The following is a 16,944-nucleotide window of genomic DNA, read 5'->3' on the forward strand; positions in this document are numbered from 1 at the left end:
TACACACAAAAAATTGCGGTGTAGAGGTTAAGAATTTCCGTATAGTTGATAGTAAACATTCTTTAAATTTGTTGATAATTTTTTTAATATATAACAAAATACTTTTAATTACAATTAATTTAAAATTATCAAGTTCAATCATTACATATCTTCTAATACAGTTTGGAATAAATGAATATTTGTGTTGTTCGTTTTAAGGTTAATAATATTAATTAACCAATTTAAGCAAAAAATTTATCATTATTAGTTAACTATTTATACGAAAATTAAAAATGACTCCTCCAATGGAAAGGATTCAAATTTTAGAATCAATTGAAAAAGATATTATCATTTGTTTACAAAGTGCTGGTAGGCAAGAAATGTTATCACTGTTCATTTAAAATTTAAATAATATATTAATTATTGTATTTACTTTGTTGAAAAAAAAATTTAATTGTTGATAGAAAAACTTTATTACAGGTCAAGCATTTATGGAGTTAAGCAAAGAGAAATCTAGTTTAAAACAAGCGGAGGGACAGACTCATCAGTTTTTAAAGACATTGGGTCAAGTTGAATCTAAATTGAGTGAACAAATTAATTATCTCACTCAAGTATCGACAGGTATTATATATGAAATATTTCAATACATCTGAGAATCTTTATTATTATCTAAAAAAATTCTAAATTGTAAGGTAATAATTTTATTTTTATTTTTCAGGACAACCACATGAAGGATCCGGATATGCAAGTCAGAAAGTGCTACAAATGGCTTGGCATAGACTGGAACATGTCCGAAGTAGAGTAAATGAATTAGAACGTATTAAAAATAAACATCTTCACGGAAGGGCAAATATCAGACCTACACAACCTGCTGCAAGTGCACAAGTACAAATGCCGCAATCTAATACATCTTAGTAGTAATTAATGATTTTTGTCTTGGAAAACAATAAATTATTAACTGATTAATAACGGATTATACAAATAAATAATTTCATAAAAATCGTGTAAGTATTTATCCAATATTCTTTTTTATACAATAATTCTGTCTTAACAAATGTAATAAAATATACACATTTAAAAAATATTTTTACTTAACGTAAAAAGTTTTTTTATATAAAAATATATAATAGTAAAAAATCAAAAAATATTACAAATTATTTTTATCAACTTCATACAATTCCCATTGTATTTTTTCAGTTACATTAACTGCACCTCTACGTTTATAAAATTCTTTGGCAGGGTTAGATTTCAAAGTCAGAAATTGAAGTCGAGCACAACCCTCACTTTTGGCTCTCTAAAAATTATTTTTCTAAATCATTCCATAAATCCAACTTTTAAATAATGAAAAAAAAAATGTATTTACTTTTTTTACAGCATCATATAATAAAGAACCAATTCCTTTATTTCTAAACTCTGATTTGACATAAAGTTCATCAAGAAACATACACTTTCCACGCCAGCTTGAAAATGTATCATAATAAATTGCATGTCCAACTAAATCTCCGTTGAATTCAGCAACAAATGCATAGAAACGTGGATTTTCTCCAAATGCATATTTCTGTAAATCTTTAAAAATTAAATTAATATTATATATAAAAAATGATTTTATGTATATTTTACCTTCAGAATTAAGTTCTATAGCATCTGGCATTTCTTGAAAATCTGCTAATTCCTGAATTAATTTTTATAAATGAAATTAACAATATAAACTGAACTAACAAAATTTTAAATATAATTCCATCTCAAAAATAAATCAAATGTGTAACCAAGTTAATTATTTCAATACCTGCATTAACTTTCTGAGAGAAACACAATCTTCTCGTCGTAATTCTCGAATTTTTATATCTTCCATTATTTTAGAATTTTGATTAAGTAAAAATGAACTTTTTTCAAATTATTAAAAAAATCTCTATTGAATAAGATTGTTATTTTAATAATTATCTTGTTATAAATTTTAATCTTGATTATAGGAGCAGAACAATGTGTAAATTCTCACTATACCAATAAGCTTTTTCTATTTCCATTAGATTCAGCCAATCAAAGGGAAGCTTCAAAAGAATGGCTCTAAAAAAAAGCGTAATAGTCAATCGAGCGGCGAAATAGCTGCAGCCACGTCTTCGTGACCGCCACGTTTACGTCGATTGTGTTTAATCCTAGTCGCCGGTAAACAGACTGAATTAACAAAAAATCAATTAGAAAAATATAAACGCCTTGAAAAATGGCTCGAAATCAGAGCTTATTTATTTTATTCATATTAATAAATACTTATGTTATTTGTTTAAATGCTCTCGATCAAGTGGATCCAGGTGTGGTGCTGAAAAACGTCGACAGAACAATCGATCTTCAGTCACAAGTAACAAAGATTACAACCAAATTAGTGATAGAAAATGGAGCAAAAACTCATTTGAAGCATTTCTTTTTTGCTATTGAAGCAGATAAGAAACCTAACCTCGCTTACATTGATGCTCACACTCGTGATGCCAGTAAAACTGTTCTACAAATATCAGAGACAAAACTAGAAGGATATCCAGAAAAAGTTTATTGTATTGAACTTAAAGATTCTGTTCAGCCAGGAAGATCAACTTCAGTTGAAGTAGAAACATTTTATACTCACGAATTAGATCCATATCCCAAAGAAATACCTCAGAAAGAGAAACAGTTAGTAAAATATACCGGAAATGTTGTTCTTTTTTCACCATACACTGTGTTGAAGCAGACAACTAATGTTATTTTACCTTCTAAAAACATTGAAAGTTTCACGAAGATTAAACCAGTCTCTTCCAATGAGCATACAGTAGTTTATGGACCATTTGATAAACGTGTACCATTCACTTACGAAGAAATTACTGTTCATTTTGAGAATAACAATAAATTTCTCACTGTCACTAGGTTAGAACGAGTGATAGAAATCTCACATTGGGGAAATATTGCAGTAGAAGAAACCATTGATCTTCTACATACTGGAGCTTTACTCAAAGGATCATTTTCTCGATATGAATATACGAGAGAGTCAAAATCTGGCCAATCTAGTATCCAGAGTTTTGACACAGTTCTTCCAGCAGCTGCATCTGACATTTATTATCGAGATGATATTGGTAATATTTCAACTTCTCATACTAGAATCAAGAAAGACTCTGTAGAGGTTAATTTAAGACCACGATTTCCACTGTTTGGAGGCTGGAAAACCCACTATATTCTTGGATACAATGTTCCTAGCTACGAATACTTGTTTCATAATGGAGATGAATATGTTCTTCGTATGCGATTACTAGATCATGTATTCGACGATATGGTTGTTGATGAATTAATCGTCAAAATAATTTTACCCGAAGGATCGAAAAATTTTCAACTAGAACTTCCATATCCAGCAACTCGTCTACCTGACTCTTGGCATTATTCTTACCTTGACACAACTGGACGTCCTGTTATTTCAATCACAAAAAAGAATTTAGTTGAGAATCACATCCAGAACTTCAGTTTGAAATATACTTTCCCAAGATTACTAATGCTTCAAGAGCCACTTCTTGTTGTTGTAGCTCTTTATCTTCTCTTCCTTCTGGTAATTGTCTACGTCCGTTTAGACTTTTCTATTGATAAAGACGAGGTTTCTGAAGGAAAATTACGCATCGCTGGACAATGTGAAAAGATCTTGGCAGCTCAAGATAAAAGAGTCACTTCTTATAATGAGTTAGATGAACAATTAGTTTATTTAAAAGCTAATAAAGATACTAATGCTTTTCTCTCTGCTATGAAAAGTATCAATCAAGAGTACAAAAATGCTACGAATAATATTACCGAACTTGCTCAAAAACTCAAAGGAGATTCTAATGATGTTTATGAGCGTGTACAAGAACTTCAAAAATATGATAAACAGCTTAAAGAACTTTACAATCAACAACAAGCTTTGTATGTTGATAAACTTGTTCCAGGAAAAATTAGTCGTACGCAGTTCGTTGAAACAGAATCAGTAATAACGAAGAAAAAAGAAGAATGTGTTGAAAAAATTAATTCAATTATTAAATCTCTTCAGTAATAAATGAATAATAATTAATGGTCACTTAGTGAGAACATCGAATATTGATGGCATCTTAGCCTTTAAAAAAAAAGTAAAGAGACTTCGAAACTTATTTTTAAGATTCATATAAATAAATACATTTCACAATATTATCATTTAAACATGTTTGTAATAAAGAAGTTATGTACTTTCTAAGCTTGTCTTTTTCATTTGTTCCTACCTTACATAAGACTTGCGTGCAGTTTTTTAAAGTAAATTGATTAAAAATTTTATCTATGAAAAATCATTGGTTCTTAAGTTCTATATAAGTTTCAGATCTATTACATTCATTGGCTATATTTCAAATCAAGACGTACAATAGTAAAGAATAATTTGTAAGTATAAAAAGCTGTTCCAGTACGTTTGCGCGATGCATGCAGACATGATCCGCAGAATTCATGGTTGCCGCATATTCTCCCACTGTTCACCTGACTACAACTATTATCCATGTGTCAGAGGAGCCGCCGGTCAAACAACGGACACCTGCTAATCTACTGTCTTACGGTGTCTGCTTTGCCGGGCTTTTCTTTTTAAGTCGTATGCCCGGTTTAAGGATGACGAATTTACGTAAATTTATTGGTAAGATGAAAAATTTTATCCTCTAATCATTCTTTTTGGAGTAATGAAAGAACTATACGTTGCCTCAAAAGAAGGTTATGTTTTCTCTTATGTAGAAACTCTTTTAAAGTTCATTGTTTGGAAATTTTTATTACTTCCTACTTTTATTTTCATTTTGTTAATTACTTATTGTTTGTGTGTTTACTTATTCATTTTTTAGATATTGGAGCAAATTTGCTCGATCCAATGTATCAAGGCATTTACAATGGATCACAAAAGCATCCACCAGATTTAGAAATTGTGTTGACTCGAAGTTGGGAAAATAATTTGTCAAGAATTATAATCACTGCTGGCAGTCTTGCAGAAAGCAGAAAAGCTTTGGAGCTTGCGAGAACAGACGGTAAATAATTCCTCATATTTTTGGATTTAAAAAAGTGCTTCTTGATGACCTATTTCACAAAAATCATCCATCTTATTGAGTCAATGTAATGGTAAATAAATTATTTAGTAACTAGATAAATGAAATGATAAATTTTTTAGTTTATTATTTATTCAAATACCATTACTAATTAGCTAAAATAAAATGATTGGTTATTTAAAATTTTTTTAATTATGCAATTGATTTTACTGATAGTAATAAAATAGTTTAATAGTAATGACTAGTTTTTTAATTTGTTTATTAAATTATTTTTTTCCCTTATAGCTAGGTTATTCACAACAATAGGATGTCATCCAACAAGATGTAATGAATTTGAAGAATCGGGTGATCCTGAATCATATTTAAAATCGATGATTGATCTTGCTTCGAATAATCGAGAAAAAATCGTAGCAATAGGAGAAATAGGATTAGATTATGATCGAACAAATTTTTGCTCTAAGGATACTCAAAAAAAATACTTTGAGATGCAGCTCTCTATGTGTTCATCTTTGAAACTTCCAATGTTTTTACACTGTCGAAATGCGTCTGAAGACTTTATATATATATTAAGGAAACATAAAGATGAGCTTAGCGAAGGTGTCGTCCATTCTTTCGATGGCAACCCAGAAGAGGCAAATAGTATTTTGCAATTAGGCTTATACATTGGCATTAATGGATGGTATTTACTGATTAATTTATTTCTTTATTGTTCTTACACATTCATTAATACATTTTTATAATTAGAAAAATTATTAGTAAACTTAACTATTTATTTTACAGTTCACTCAAAACAGAAGATAATTTATTTACAGTAACAACCATTCCCTCAGATAAATTAATGATTGAAACTGACTGCCCTTGGTGCGAAATTCGGCCCACTCATGCATCAGTCAAGGATGTTATAACACATTTTCCTTCAGTGAAAAAAGAAAAGTGGCAAGAAGATAAGATGATAAAAGGTCGTAATGAGCCTTGTACAATAGTGTAAGTTACATAAATACATAAAGTCTCAAATATTTTCATTAATAATTCAATTCATGTATTGCTTTTTTTTATAATTATATGATAATACTCATTTTTTTTTAAATGTATGGTATTGAACATTTGTCGTATTTTTAAGTTTTTTTAATTTATTTATAGATTTCAGTAACTTTTAGAAAAAATTTATGTATTTAATTAATTTTAATATTTCATTAAGTTCATTTTTTATAATTAATACTTAAATTAGTGAACTTCATTTTTATTTTCACAGTCAAATACTGGAGGTTCTTGCACGCGTAAGAGACGAAGAAGAAGAGTATTTGTGTAACCAAATATATAAAAATTCAATGAAAGTGTTCTTTCCCCACGAACTGTAACAATACAATTATTTTTGGTGATTATTATACTACATAAGACAAAACATTTGCGAAATTGGAATTGACATTCGAAACGCCCATTATTTGTGGAGTTAGCGTCTTGCCTCAAAGTTTTTTTAGACGAAAACGTTTTTGCTAAACAAAAAGATGCATTTTTGTAGTAAACATAAAAATAAATTTGAAAAAGGAAGGAGGAGTGGAAGTTTGGAGTACAATAGAGCTTAAGTCGAGCTAAGATCTCTTTTCACTTAAAGTAAAAATTAATATATTCTTGTTAAGATTCTAATCATTATGTAACCATCGCCATTAATGTAATGATGACAACTGTATTTATCAATATTATTCTCTTATTATTGCGATAACCATTTCGACTTCAATTCATTATTATATTTCTTTTGTACATCTTCTCATTTTAGTTGAACAGTTTTGTATATTTTTCCCATATTATATAATTATTTATTATAATATAATTGTCTTCTAAAAACAAATTATACTATGAAACAATTTTATGTTTAATTTTTCGCACACAAACACTTTCTAGCTTTCGATAAACAAAAAATCACACCCATGAATATACAAAATACTATTTAATTAGTTGAGGCTGCTTTAGAGCTTTAACTCCTTTTATATGTCTCTCGCTATTATTATACTTCTATCGTTTGTTTTTATCTCTTATCCTTTGTGAATATTAACGTCCAAGATGATACTCAATCAATTAAAAACTCATATCGTCGAAAATTATTTAGACTTCACATGATTCAATTGATTTTTGGGATAAGAAAAAAAAAGAAGAAATCCAAAAGATATGATACATTTTTCAAAATATCACAGGTAGAATAACACAATTATCGCTTTAATTATGCAGCCTCCCATTACTGGTCGTCTCATGAAATAAATGCTGGAATATTAGAAGTAAATCGTTTTCTTTATGTTTGTTTCTTTTTTTTTATGTTAATCAATAGACTATTCGTCTTTTTTTGTATAATGCTTCACAAATGCATAAAATTTATTGGACCTTTGATAACGTTTGAACTTTTTCGTAAACCCAATCATAAGTTTGACTCGCATATGTTTGAGTTGATTTCAAAGCTTTTGTTGCAAATCCACGGATGTTTTCAGGACTTAAATTCCCACTAAAAATTACAGAACATATTGATTTTTATTTTGTTAAATAGTCAATAATCTTTAAATTTGATTGCTAAATTTTACTTACACAAAAACACTCGTTTGTAACCACCTCACTAGATTGGATGATTGTTGCACAATATACTCAGTCGTTAGAGCTGAATATTTTTTTACTACTTCGAATTGTTTTATTGCTGTTGTTTGGAATGTATTTAGCCAGCCAGGAAAATAGTATTCAATCTACAACAAAGTAAATAATAGGTTACAAACAATCCATTAACACAAATATCCGTTAAAGTAAGGTTTTTAAGTTCATTGATACATACGCTTTCAGTTACAACGGGTTTTTTTTCTTCAACAAATTGCATAGTATTATTATATAATCGTCCTACTGCATTTCTGCCAACAAGGTAGAAGTCTCCAGCCAGCTTAGTATACTGTCGACCAAATTTTGATGCAGATTTGTAATAATCAGGATAGTTAGTTTCCAAATATGCTAAGCCTTGGTTAGAATAAAGTTTTGTTGTAGACCAAGCTTTTTGTCCGTAATTGACAACCCCACTGGTTCTTATAAATCTACCAGTAGTAGAAGCTATAAGTCAAATAAATTAAACAAATATTTAAACTTTATGTTCTATAAATAATCATTTGAGTTATTGATTTATTCATTAAAATTAAAAAAAAAAGAAGTAATATGTAAAGGCAATAATTTGTTAACCTTTCAACGTAAAATGCCACATCCTATTCGAACTTTTCCGATTGAGTTTTTTGTGTATTCATGTTTCTTCGATTTCAAAAAAATCTTAACCATAAAATAAAGTAGCTTACCTTCAAATGAGCCATGATTTCTGCAATCAAATGCCACCACAGCTCCAATCAGGATTAAAAGAAGAATCGAGCCCTTCCTCCAAGGGAAAGATTTACCTTTTTTCGACGTCGCAGACATTTTGTTAAATAAAGCCTAAAAAAATAATCAAACATATAAATAAGTATAAAGAATTTTGAAATGCTATCAGAAATAAGTTAAACTGGTTATGTTTCCATGAATAGTTTCAAGAAATTCACTACTGAGAATTAAATCGAAAGTGTTGGGAAAAACTAATTGAAACTTAGTTCAGAGAAAGCGGTATGTTTGAGTAATAAATAATTTTCTGTCTTTTTACCTTTAGTACGTAAAGTTAAATAATACAATTTTTTATAGATATATAAGAAAACTAGACGAAATCAGTCGAAAATATCGAAAAAAGGCTGCAAAAATTACGATTTCGTGTCGTCACAAGCACACAACAAGGGGCAAACGTACCGATCGATATTTGTCCCTCCCTTTTCTAGACGAATCGTTCGTCTAACCTCACCTTGTCACTTTTGAATGCCTGAAGCAATACACTAAACGCAAACAACACTACTATTCCCCCTTTTTTGCCCCCTGACCTTAATGCCGATTATATTATCATATAAAACTGTATAGAACGTACTAATTGTTTATACATTACGTTCAGACTCACGAATCTTACACATTCTTTTGACACTTTAATAGTCATTTGTGTTCCAAAAAGTATGCTATAGTTTAATCTTCTTCGGGGTTAAACATATTTATCAATGATCATTTCAATGTCAAATATATAAATTATTGATAATCCACAGAAATTAAAAAATGTTTTAATGTTCATAAGGACGAAATTAACTTTACATAAGAAAAATAATCAGAGAACATACGTACTTTTCTGGAGATTCTACGCAGTTCGTGACAATACTACGTTCTATATCTATGGAAAATCCACCACTACTCATTATAAAAACAGAGTAGGAAAATAATCATTTACGAGTTTGCAAAGTAGGTATTCTGAGTCATCAATATTATTTATGTTATAATTAATTATGTTTCTTAATGCTCTATTTTGGAAAAGTTGATAGCGATAACAACGAATACCGAGTAAAAGATTATTAGATCATTAATTAATTTTATTTTTTAGAAAAGCAATTTTGTAAATTTAATGTTAAATATTTAAATAGAGATTGAATACTATAAATTTAATAGGTACTAGTATTTGCACTAAGTTTAGAGTTACAATTTAAAAAAAAATTAATTAAAGCTCACCTCAGCCTTCTTGTGACAAGCTATCATTAAAGAATCTTCTTTGCTTTTTTTCGATTTTGTTTTTGTTACTTGGAAGACGGTCAGTAATTCTCTGAGTGATTTTGCATCTATTTCTGAACTGATTGAATCCCAGTCCTTAGCTAAAATGTTGATTTAAAGATGATGAAAATCAATAAAAAATTATCTTTTAAAGTCTAATAAAACGAACTGCAAATTTTATAAAAGCTAAAAAAAATAAATAATTTTACTGAGCTGTTCGATGAGTAGTTCAGATTGAAAAAGTCTCTTTGGATATAATTTTTCCCACGATAAAATACATCTGGAATCATGTGCTATACAAGTTGTTAATGTTTTGAGGAATTCTTCATTACATCGATTAGTTTTTGGAGATATTTTATCGAATATAGTTTCAAAAAATGATTGAATATCGATTTTGTCACTTTTCATAGCTGTTTCCTGTTAAAATTGATATTTTTACGATTAGAACCTTTGTAATTATTAGTGAATAGTTTTTTTATCTTTTTTATGATAAAATTATTTAGAGCATTCGATTATAAAACAATGAATTATTTTGAATTGAATGTAATTTTGTTTATCATTATACGTTATTTAAAATTCTATTTATATTTGTTATCAATTTGATATTCATTGAAAATTTTGAAGGTTGCTTTAAATTAATTTTATTAATGTAAATATAAGTGATTTTCTGAAATAATATTAATCATTGTTAACTAATAATAACTTACTCTTAACATCTTTTGACATCTTCGCAGTTCTCCTATTGCAGTACCATTACTAATGGCAATTTTTCCAGAAACAAGATCATCAACAATTTGGATATACATTTCCGTAGTGCAATTATTTACATTATTATACACATGAGAATTTAAAAGTTCTTCTAATATTTTCATAACATAATGAGAATAATTTCTAGATTCGAGCATGGGTGCCATGACTTCATGCCATAACGTTAAACCAACAGCTAAATTTTTTTTTCCACTCTGTGAAAGAGCCCAAAGTATTGCTAAGCCAATGTTTTTTTTATTCTGGTACGAATTACGGAGAATTATGTGTTTGTCTATATTCATACATGTCATTTCTGGATACATTTGAGCAAGAAGTTGTAAAAAAATTCTACATCCTACACTTGACAATCCAAAAGCCATATTTTTAGCCATTAGTAAAAGAGTTCCTTCATAGAAAATTTGTATATTTTGTTGTCCAGCTGATTTGATAATTTTTTCAAATATCACACGGACTGCTGCTGGAATTAAATGTAGATATGTTTCTGATAAAGCTATGTCTTTTTTGTCTGTTGAAATATTCGAGTTCAAAAATGAAACTAGATCTTTTAACCAAATTAATGGTGCATCAGGAAACCGAGTTCGATTAGTTTCTAACAGCTCATTGACTTGATCAACAGTAACCTACAAACACATATATTAATATTTTAAATCAATTTTTTTTAACTTTCACCCCGAAAAATATATATTATGATAAACTTATGCTTACCTGAAATTTATCTGCAGTTTTAGCCACTTTTTCCTTAGGTTTTGAGTTTTCCTTTTTTTTATTTTGTTGATTCATTTTTTGCTGTTTTTTCTTCTCTTCATTTTCTTTAGTTTTATTTTCTTTATCTTTCGGTGTCTTGTTCTCTTTACTTCCATTGAAATTGTCGTACAATGTTTTGACTTGACTCAATGGAACTAAAAAAAAAAGAAAAACAAATAATATTTAAACAAGACAAGTAGTTGATCCACTTGCTCCAAATTCGCAATGATATTAAATAATATTTACTGAACCGATATTTTATAAGATATTACACAAGTGTGGCCTAGTTAATTCATTACAATAATTAAAACATATGTGTTACAAGTGTACAAATTTCAGGTTACAAAAATCAACTTACGAAAATCTTCAACCTTTGGAGAGTTTTCGATAATCTTTTTCTTTTCAGTTTTTGTAAGTTTAGTATTTTTTGCACCATTTTTATCTTTTTTATTTTTCGTAACTACTTCCCAACCTCCTGAAGACATTGTGCATATGACAAACTGAAAATCTAATACACTACGAAGTTAAATTTTATGTAAGGAAATGAAGGGAAGGCACTTTAGGCATTAGCAGCGTCCAGCTGGCAAATCAACTCCATGATATTTTACCCCTTCCTCAATCAAGTTTTACGTGGACGCGCATGCGCCTCTATCAAAATGCCACGCGCTAATTTACAATATGGTCTTTACCTCCGACAAACTTTATTCTTTTTTATTATACTTCCAAACTATAAACTGTGAACAAGTTACTAAAAAATAATATACTGCGATAATTACTTGCTTCTTAATATTGACTTTTTTGAAATTATTCATTTATTACAATGGATTGGATAATTTTTTTCATGAAATTAAGTACTGAATAAATTTATAACAAGAAATATTTTATTGAGAAATTATATTTTAATAGTTATAAATTAGTTTCATTCAAGAATTCATGTAATATTCATTCACATGTTCGAGTACATTCCAATAATTTATTTGAGTAAATATACTTAAAAATAAATAAATTACCAGTTAAACTAAATTAACAGAATAACACTAGTTTATTGAATAAATTAAGAAATAATATCATAAATCGAAAGTTATCAAAGCTATATCATTACATTTAATTTCAGTCGTTAACAAATTAACCAATTTACTTAGATGTAATCTAAACGTTCGGTTGGCTCGATGTGACACAGCCGAATATTAAAATACATCAGCTATGCCGACATCTTGCCTCCTAGACGTTCAGTTGAATTTTAATATCCATATGATGTTAATTTTCTACCTTATTGAAGAATAATATGACTTCTGGAAATATTATGAAAAATATAAAAAATTCAATATAGCTTAGAATTTCGGCAATAAAGTTTGTTCTGAATAGTTCTTTGAAACATAACACATTATAAGGTATGATTTTTTTAATCTAACTTGTAATTCTGTTAACTGATTGTAACATGACACTTATATTTTGCAGACATTTCATTTTGATAAACTGATGACCTCGCTCCTTGCAGTGTGTCAGGTGAAATAACAAAAAAATCATTACTCCCCATGGTTTTTTATTGTTTCGAATGCTAAAAAAATATATAAACATCGTTTTAAGAATAAAGAATATTATCTTCTAACACACTATACAACTATTCATTGAATATTTATTAAAAAAATTATTATAACTGATTATGATATTAATTTAGGAAAAAAGTTAAGCAAAATAAAATAATAATGTTGAAGATCTTACTTTAAAGTGAATACTTTCAATAAAATGTCAAAGTTGATACAAAGTTTCTATATTCCAGTGCTTCTAGTTTCCATGACGAGTTCTGCCGAAGAACTGACGGTGTAAGTATTCTTGAAGAACAACAGAGGAATCTTGAAACCTTGCTGGTTACCACGTTGCCCTGACGAAGACTAGAGGGGACGTTAAAGCGTCTTTACAATTCATTGGTTACTGGCTGGCCCTGTCTCAAGCCCTCAAACCATTCCTTCTTTCTTCTTCATCTTGTATAGTTACCACCTTGCCATGCTAATGAAAATTCCACCACGCACGTCAAGTTATGATAATCTTGGGAGGGATGTTTAGCTGTAAAAGATAACCTAAGCAGAATTATTTGATATTGATGGCTGTTGATGAATATCAATATTTAGAAGTGTTACACTAATTAATAATTAGATATTAATAGCTAAAAAACTTTAATAATGGTAATTAATTAATGATATAACTAGTATAAGAGTTAAATATTAATCAATTGTTAAGGTTACTATCCCAGAAAATTGATGTGAAAAAATTATTAAAAAGATTTGCAGACAAAGATATGAAGATAGATTGCATGAGCACGCGCATGAGGACTCGTCCGTGACTTCCGGTGTTGTTGGTGGTGGATTTCGTGTGGCTACAGTTGACCGGATATGGTGAAGAATTAAAGAAACCTGTGGCATTAGTCAGGTCATCAAGTTTCTCATGCCAATCACGCAATGCCTGTACTAAATACCATCTTAACGTATTGGTGATATATACTTAATGAAAATAGATATTAAAAGACACTCTCAAATTTTGATACTGTAATTGACGAATCCACAAGTGCATTTGACGCTGTTACTTTTATTTCCTGTCAACCAACCAAGTTTCTCAATCATTATTACTTATCATAACTTACTTTTTTCCAAATAATCACTTAGGAATGCTTTCAATAATTTTAAGTTAACAATTTTTTACTCCAAATTAAATGAATTAAATTTTTGAATACATCAAAGGCTCAAAATACTTGAAAAAGATATTCAAATTCTTCAATTGTCAATTCTCGTCACGTTGTCGTCAGGAATGCGTCGAAGAGATCATTGATCACTTCATTTGATTAAAAACAATCTTCTTTTATTGACTCCAAGGTAAATTGATTATTAAAATAATTCTTGGTATTTACGTATTTATTTAAATGTTATTCTAATTGATAAGTGATTATTGTGATATATGACTGTATTTACAGGTATAAAGAATCAAATAATGACTTAATTAGTAAGCAAGTCGAAGCAATCATGTGTCCATTTATCAGAGAAAGTACTTTTATATTAATGGTAACTTCTAACAATGCTTTCGCGTTTATTCTCTTGGTCTCTTTTATTGTTCTGAATAGTCTTAGACTATTTGCCGGCGTCAGGTAGTGAGGACCCATAGGGAATAATTAATCAGTACGCCGAACACGTAGGGTGCGCACATAAGTCCATAAAAAGTTTGTGAATACGAAAAGGAACGTTGATGTATGTGCTTCATCCGGTCCATCAAACTTAGTTCACTATAAAATTTTAAATTTTTTATTTTAAATAAAATTATTTTTCAACTTAAAAATAAAAAGGAAAATATTATTAAAAATTATTCTATAGTTTTCCATAACTTTTTGAATGATTCATTTCATTGTAAAGTTGCTTTTGTAATGAGGACAAAGCTTTTCTTACTTCTTCAGGCGCGGCTAATCGTTGAGGAAAAAAAAAAGTGAAAAAGAAAAAATAAACACGAAAAAAGAGAACATAAATATACATATATGAGTAAGAAAACTGATAAAGAAAAGCTACAAAGTCACGTTAAGGTGTCATGAACGAAGACAAAATATATTCATAGATATATTGTTATGCTTTCGATACATATGTCTATATATAATATTCATGAAGTCAGTTTCAAATAAAATATATTTATGTAGAGATATCAGCAGGTGAAAACATTTATCTTTTGAGATCATTCCAGAAAAAGTTTATCATTAATACGTGTTAAATTTGAAAAAAATGAATGATCTGTCTTTAATTTCCTTAACACGTACTCTAAAAACTATGTTTATATTAATTCATAGCTCAAGTAAGTGATTGTATGATACATAACATATGATAAAACACGAAATAAGATAACAGCTTGAGTATAAAATTAGAGATAACAATAATGACCATTTTTTTCTTAGGATGAATAGAAACATCGTAAATATCAATTGGTTTTTTTTTTTTTTTTTAATAATTAACAATCATAACAAAAGATACTTTTAAATCCATTGAGAGATAATAATTGCATGAATTTGCTATTCAAAAGGTAAATTCAATTAAAAAAAAAAGAGATGAACTGGAATAGAGAAAATTGATTATGACACCTTCGTGTAATATTTAGAATATTTGAAAAAATTTTAAATAAAAGTAGGCCGTGTAAATGAAACAGATCCGTCATTATTGCCTAGAAGACTTGGAAACGTGCTAATTGACAAACAAACAGGTACAGTATTTCTGTGTGAACTCATTGCAGGAACATTGAAAGAAAAAGCCACTGTGAAGGTTGAGGATGAAAAAATAATTATACACTTACTTGAAAAAAAAAAAAAATAATAACAATAAATATCTGAAGCAGTAATTTGGTTATAATTAAGAAAAATTTGATATAAATTAAATTCTACAACCACAAATTTCAATCAATTAAATGATGATACTATCAGATAATATGATATTGCGAATCAGATGATCGGTAGTTGATTAGAAGAAGCTAGTTAATATTGATTAGCAGGAAGAGAACTTGTTTTAAATCTAACTAGAAAAGAATTCGTGATGGTAATTTTGCTGTTGCATTCACTCACACGTCCTCGCTAATTCTACAATAATTTTACGGGAATAATTAAGTCGAGTTCAAACCCACGTGGTAACTAGTTACATCTAAAGAATAATTTGAATACGTTCATACTCTTCATTTAAATATTTTTTTTATAAATAGCTATTTTTATTTTAAATAATATTTATTTATTCTAATAAAAATAATTATTAATAATGATAAAAAAAAAATACCTTTTTCATTGTCAAAGTAGATATTAGTTTCAGATCACGAGATAAACACTGTCAATTTTACAGTTTTAAAAACGATTCATGAGTGAAAAAATGAACGTGTCGTACTTGAGCACCGTCAGCGAACGACTCTCGTTGAATTTGTTCGAAGAGTTGAGGCGAGAAAGAGACAAAGAGTTGAATATATGACAAAGAGACTCGAATCGCAACGACCAGGAAATCGGTCTCGCCTTACCGGACACCAGTACGTCAATATTGACGCATTTCTTATGAGACACGAAACCTTTTGAGATGTCCAACTAAACCATTAACTTCTTTTGGGAAAAAACTTGGCCTTAAAAAAATAATAAAAATCGACAGCAAAATATTCTTTCGATGACGGACAAATTGAAATAAATTGAGAACAAAAAATATTTCAAACTGATAATATTTTTAGTTAACCGTCATGGTATAGATAAAAAAGCTGCAAATATGCAATGGCAATACGCAACCGGATTCCTGTGGAAAAAGCCGGAAATTAGCCGAACATTTAGCTTCCGTTGAATGCATGATATGATAAAAGAATCAATCTGGGAACGTCTCAAATGGCCTACTTTATCAATTAGATGTCAAACATAAAAAAGTTTAACAATTATTAGTATCAATTGACACATTTCAACGATTCATTTGAATTAATTTAGCAACAATTAACAATGATGTGTAATGAAGAAAACATGATTGAAAATAGAACAATAACAATTCAAAAATATCTTCTTCATGATCAATAACTTATTTGTTCCTATTTATAGTATTTGTAACGCAATTATTGTTTACTAACTATAATAAATATTAAACACTTTTATTTTTTACAAAAATTTTTATTGTTAGTAGTTTCATTAAAATAAAAAAAAACAGGCAATCTGTGTAAATCAACTTGTTTTCATAATATAGAATAATGAAGAAATAAACCATTATAATTATTAACTGGTTATTTTTAATTTATTTTTATAAATAATTTCATCTCGTAATATAAAGTATTA

The 16,944-nt window shown here is 28.6% G+C and overlaps 5 protein-coding genes and 1 long non-coding RNA gene across 8 annotated transcripts; 4 read left to right on the forward strand and 2 right to left on the reverse strand.

Moving 5' to 3' along the window:
* Window positions 1-12: 12 nt before the first annotated feature.
* Window positions 13-1,472, forward strand: MED11 (mediator complex subunit 11). Of its 2 annotated transcripts, none has more exons than XM_035094298.1 (4): window positions 13-348; window positions 460-600; window positions 698-983; window positions 1,354-1,472. In XM_035094298.1, exons 1-3 carry the CDS (start codon window positions 273-275, stop codon window positions 892-894), a joined length of 414 nt encoding a protein of 137 aa, XP_034950189.1. In that variant the 5' UTR covers window positions 13-272; the 3' UTR covers window positions 895-983; window positions 1,354-1,472. The 2 variants fall into 2 exon arrangements, with proteins under 2 accessions (XP_034950189.1, XP_034950188.1); XM_035094297.1 differs by having other exon boundaries at window positions 1,177-1,359.
* Window positions 1,072-2,083, reverse strand: LOC118073648 (diamine acetyltransferase 1). The gene is made up of 5 exons (XM_035094296.1): window positions 1,981-2,083; window positions 1,766-1,888; window positions 1,600-1,651; window positions 1,343-1,545; window positions 1,072-1,273 (listed from the first exon to the last, which is right to left on the reverse strand). The coding sequence occupies exons 2-5, from the start codon at window positions 1,829-1,831 to the stop codon at window positions 1,127-1,129; spliced, it is 468 nt and encodes a 155-aa protein (XP_034950187.1). The 5' UTR covers window positions 1,832-1,888; window positions 1,981-2,083; the 3' UTR covers window positions 1,072-1,126.
* Window positions 2,084-2,163: 80 nt separating this feature from the next.
* Window positions 2,164-4,186, forward strand: LOC118073647 (dolichyl-diphosphooligosaccharide--protein glycosyltransferase subunit 1). Its single transcript, XM_035094295.1, has one exon. The coding sequence runs from the start codon at window positions 2,198-2,200 to the stop codon at window positions 4,010-4,012; it is 1,815 nt and encodes a 604-aa protein (XP_034950186.1). The 5' UTR covers window positions 2,164-2,197; the 3' UTR covers window positions 4,013-4,186.
* A 167-nt stretch (window positions 4,187-4,353) lies between these two features.
* LOC118073776 (putative deoxyribonuclease TATDN1) lies at window positions 4,354-6,729 on the forward strand. Its single transcript, XM_035094491.1, has 5 exons — window positions 4,354-4,612; window positions 4,812-4,991; window positions 5,295-5,688; window positions 5,790-5,993; window positions 6,262-6,729. The coding sequence occupies exons 1-5, from the start codon at window positions 4,432-4,434 to the stop codon at window positions 6,365-6,367; spliced, it is 1,065 nt and encodes a 354-aa protein (XP_034950382.1). The 5' UTR covers window positions 4,354-4,431; the 3' UTR covers window positions 6,368-6,729.
* On the reverse strand, window positions 6,697-11,738 carry Tmem214 (Transmembrane protein 214). Its single transcript, XM_035094490.1, has 9 exons — window positions 11,500-11,738; window positions 11,103-11,296; window positions 10,337-11,017; window positions 9,839-10,046; window positions 9,591-9,730; window positions 8,321-8,453; window positions 7,819-8,084; window positions 7,581-7,732; window positions 6,697-7,500 (listed from the first exon to the last, which is right to left on the reverse strand). The coding sequence occupies exons 1-9, from the start codon at window positions 11,624-11,626 to the stop codon at window positions 7,374-7,376; spliced, it is 2,028 nt and encodes a 675-aa protein (XP_034950381.1). The 5' UTR covers window positions 11,627-11,738; the 3' UTR covers window positions 6,697-7,373.
* A 656-nt stretch (window positions 11,739-12,394) lies between these two features.
* Window positions 12,395-16,806, forward strand: LOC118073777 (uncharacterized). Of its 2 annotated transcripts, XR_004691134.1 has the most exons (4): window positions 12,395-12,532; window positions 12,600-13,324; window positions 13,422-14,008; window positions 14,107-16,806. It is a non-coding gene; the product is annotated as an uncharacterized lncRNA (long non-coding RNA). The 2 variants fall into 2 exon arrangements; XR_004691133.1 differs by having other exon boundaries at window positions 12,600-14,008.
* Window positions 16,807-16,944: the final 138 nt, after the last annotated feature.

This window comes from Chelonus insularis, unplaced genomic scaffold, assembly GCF_013357705.1.
Source record: "Chelonus insularis isolate UGA/USDA-ARS -01 unplaced genomic scaffold, ASM1335770v1 scaffold_362_pilon, whole genome shotgun sequence".
Lineage (NCBI taxonomy): Eukaryota > Metazoa > Arthropoda > Insecta > Hymenoptera > Braconidae > Chelonus > Chelonus insularis.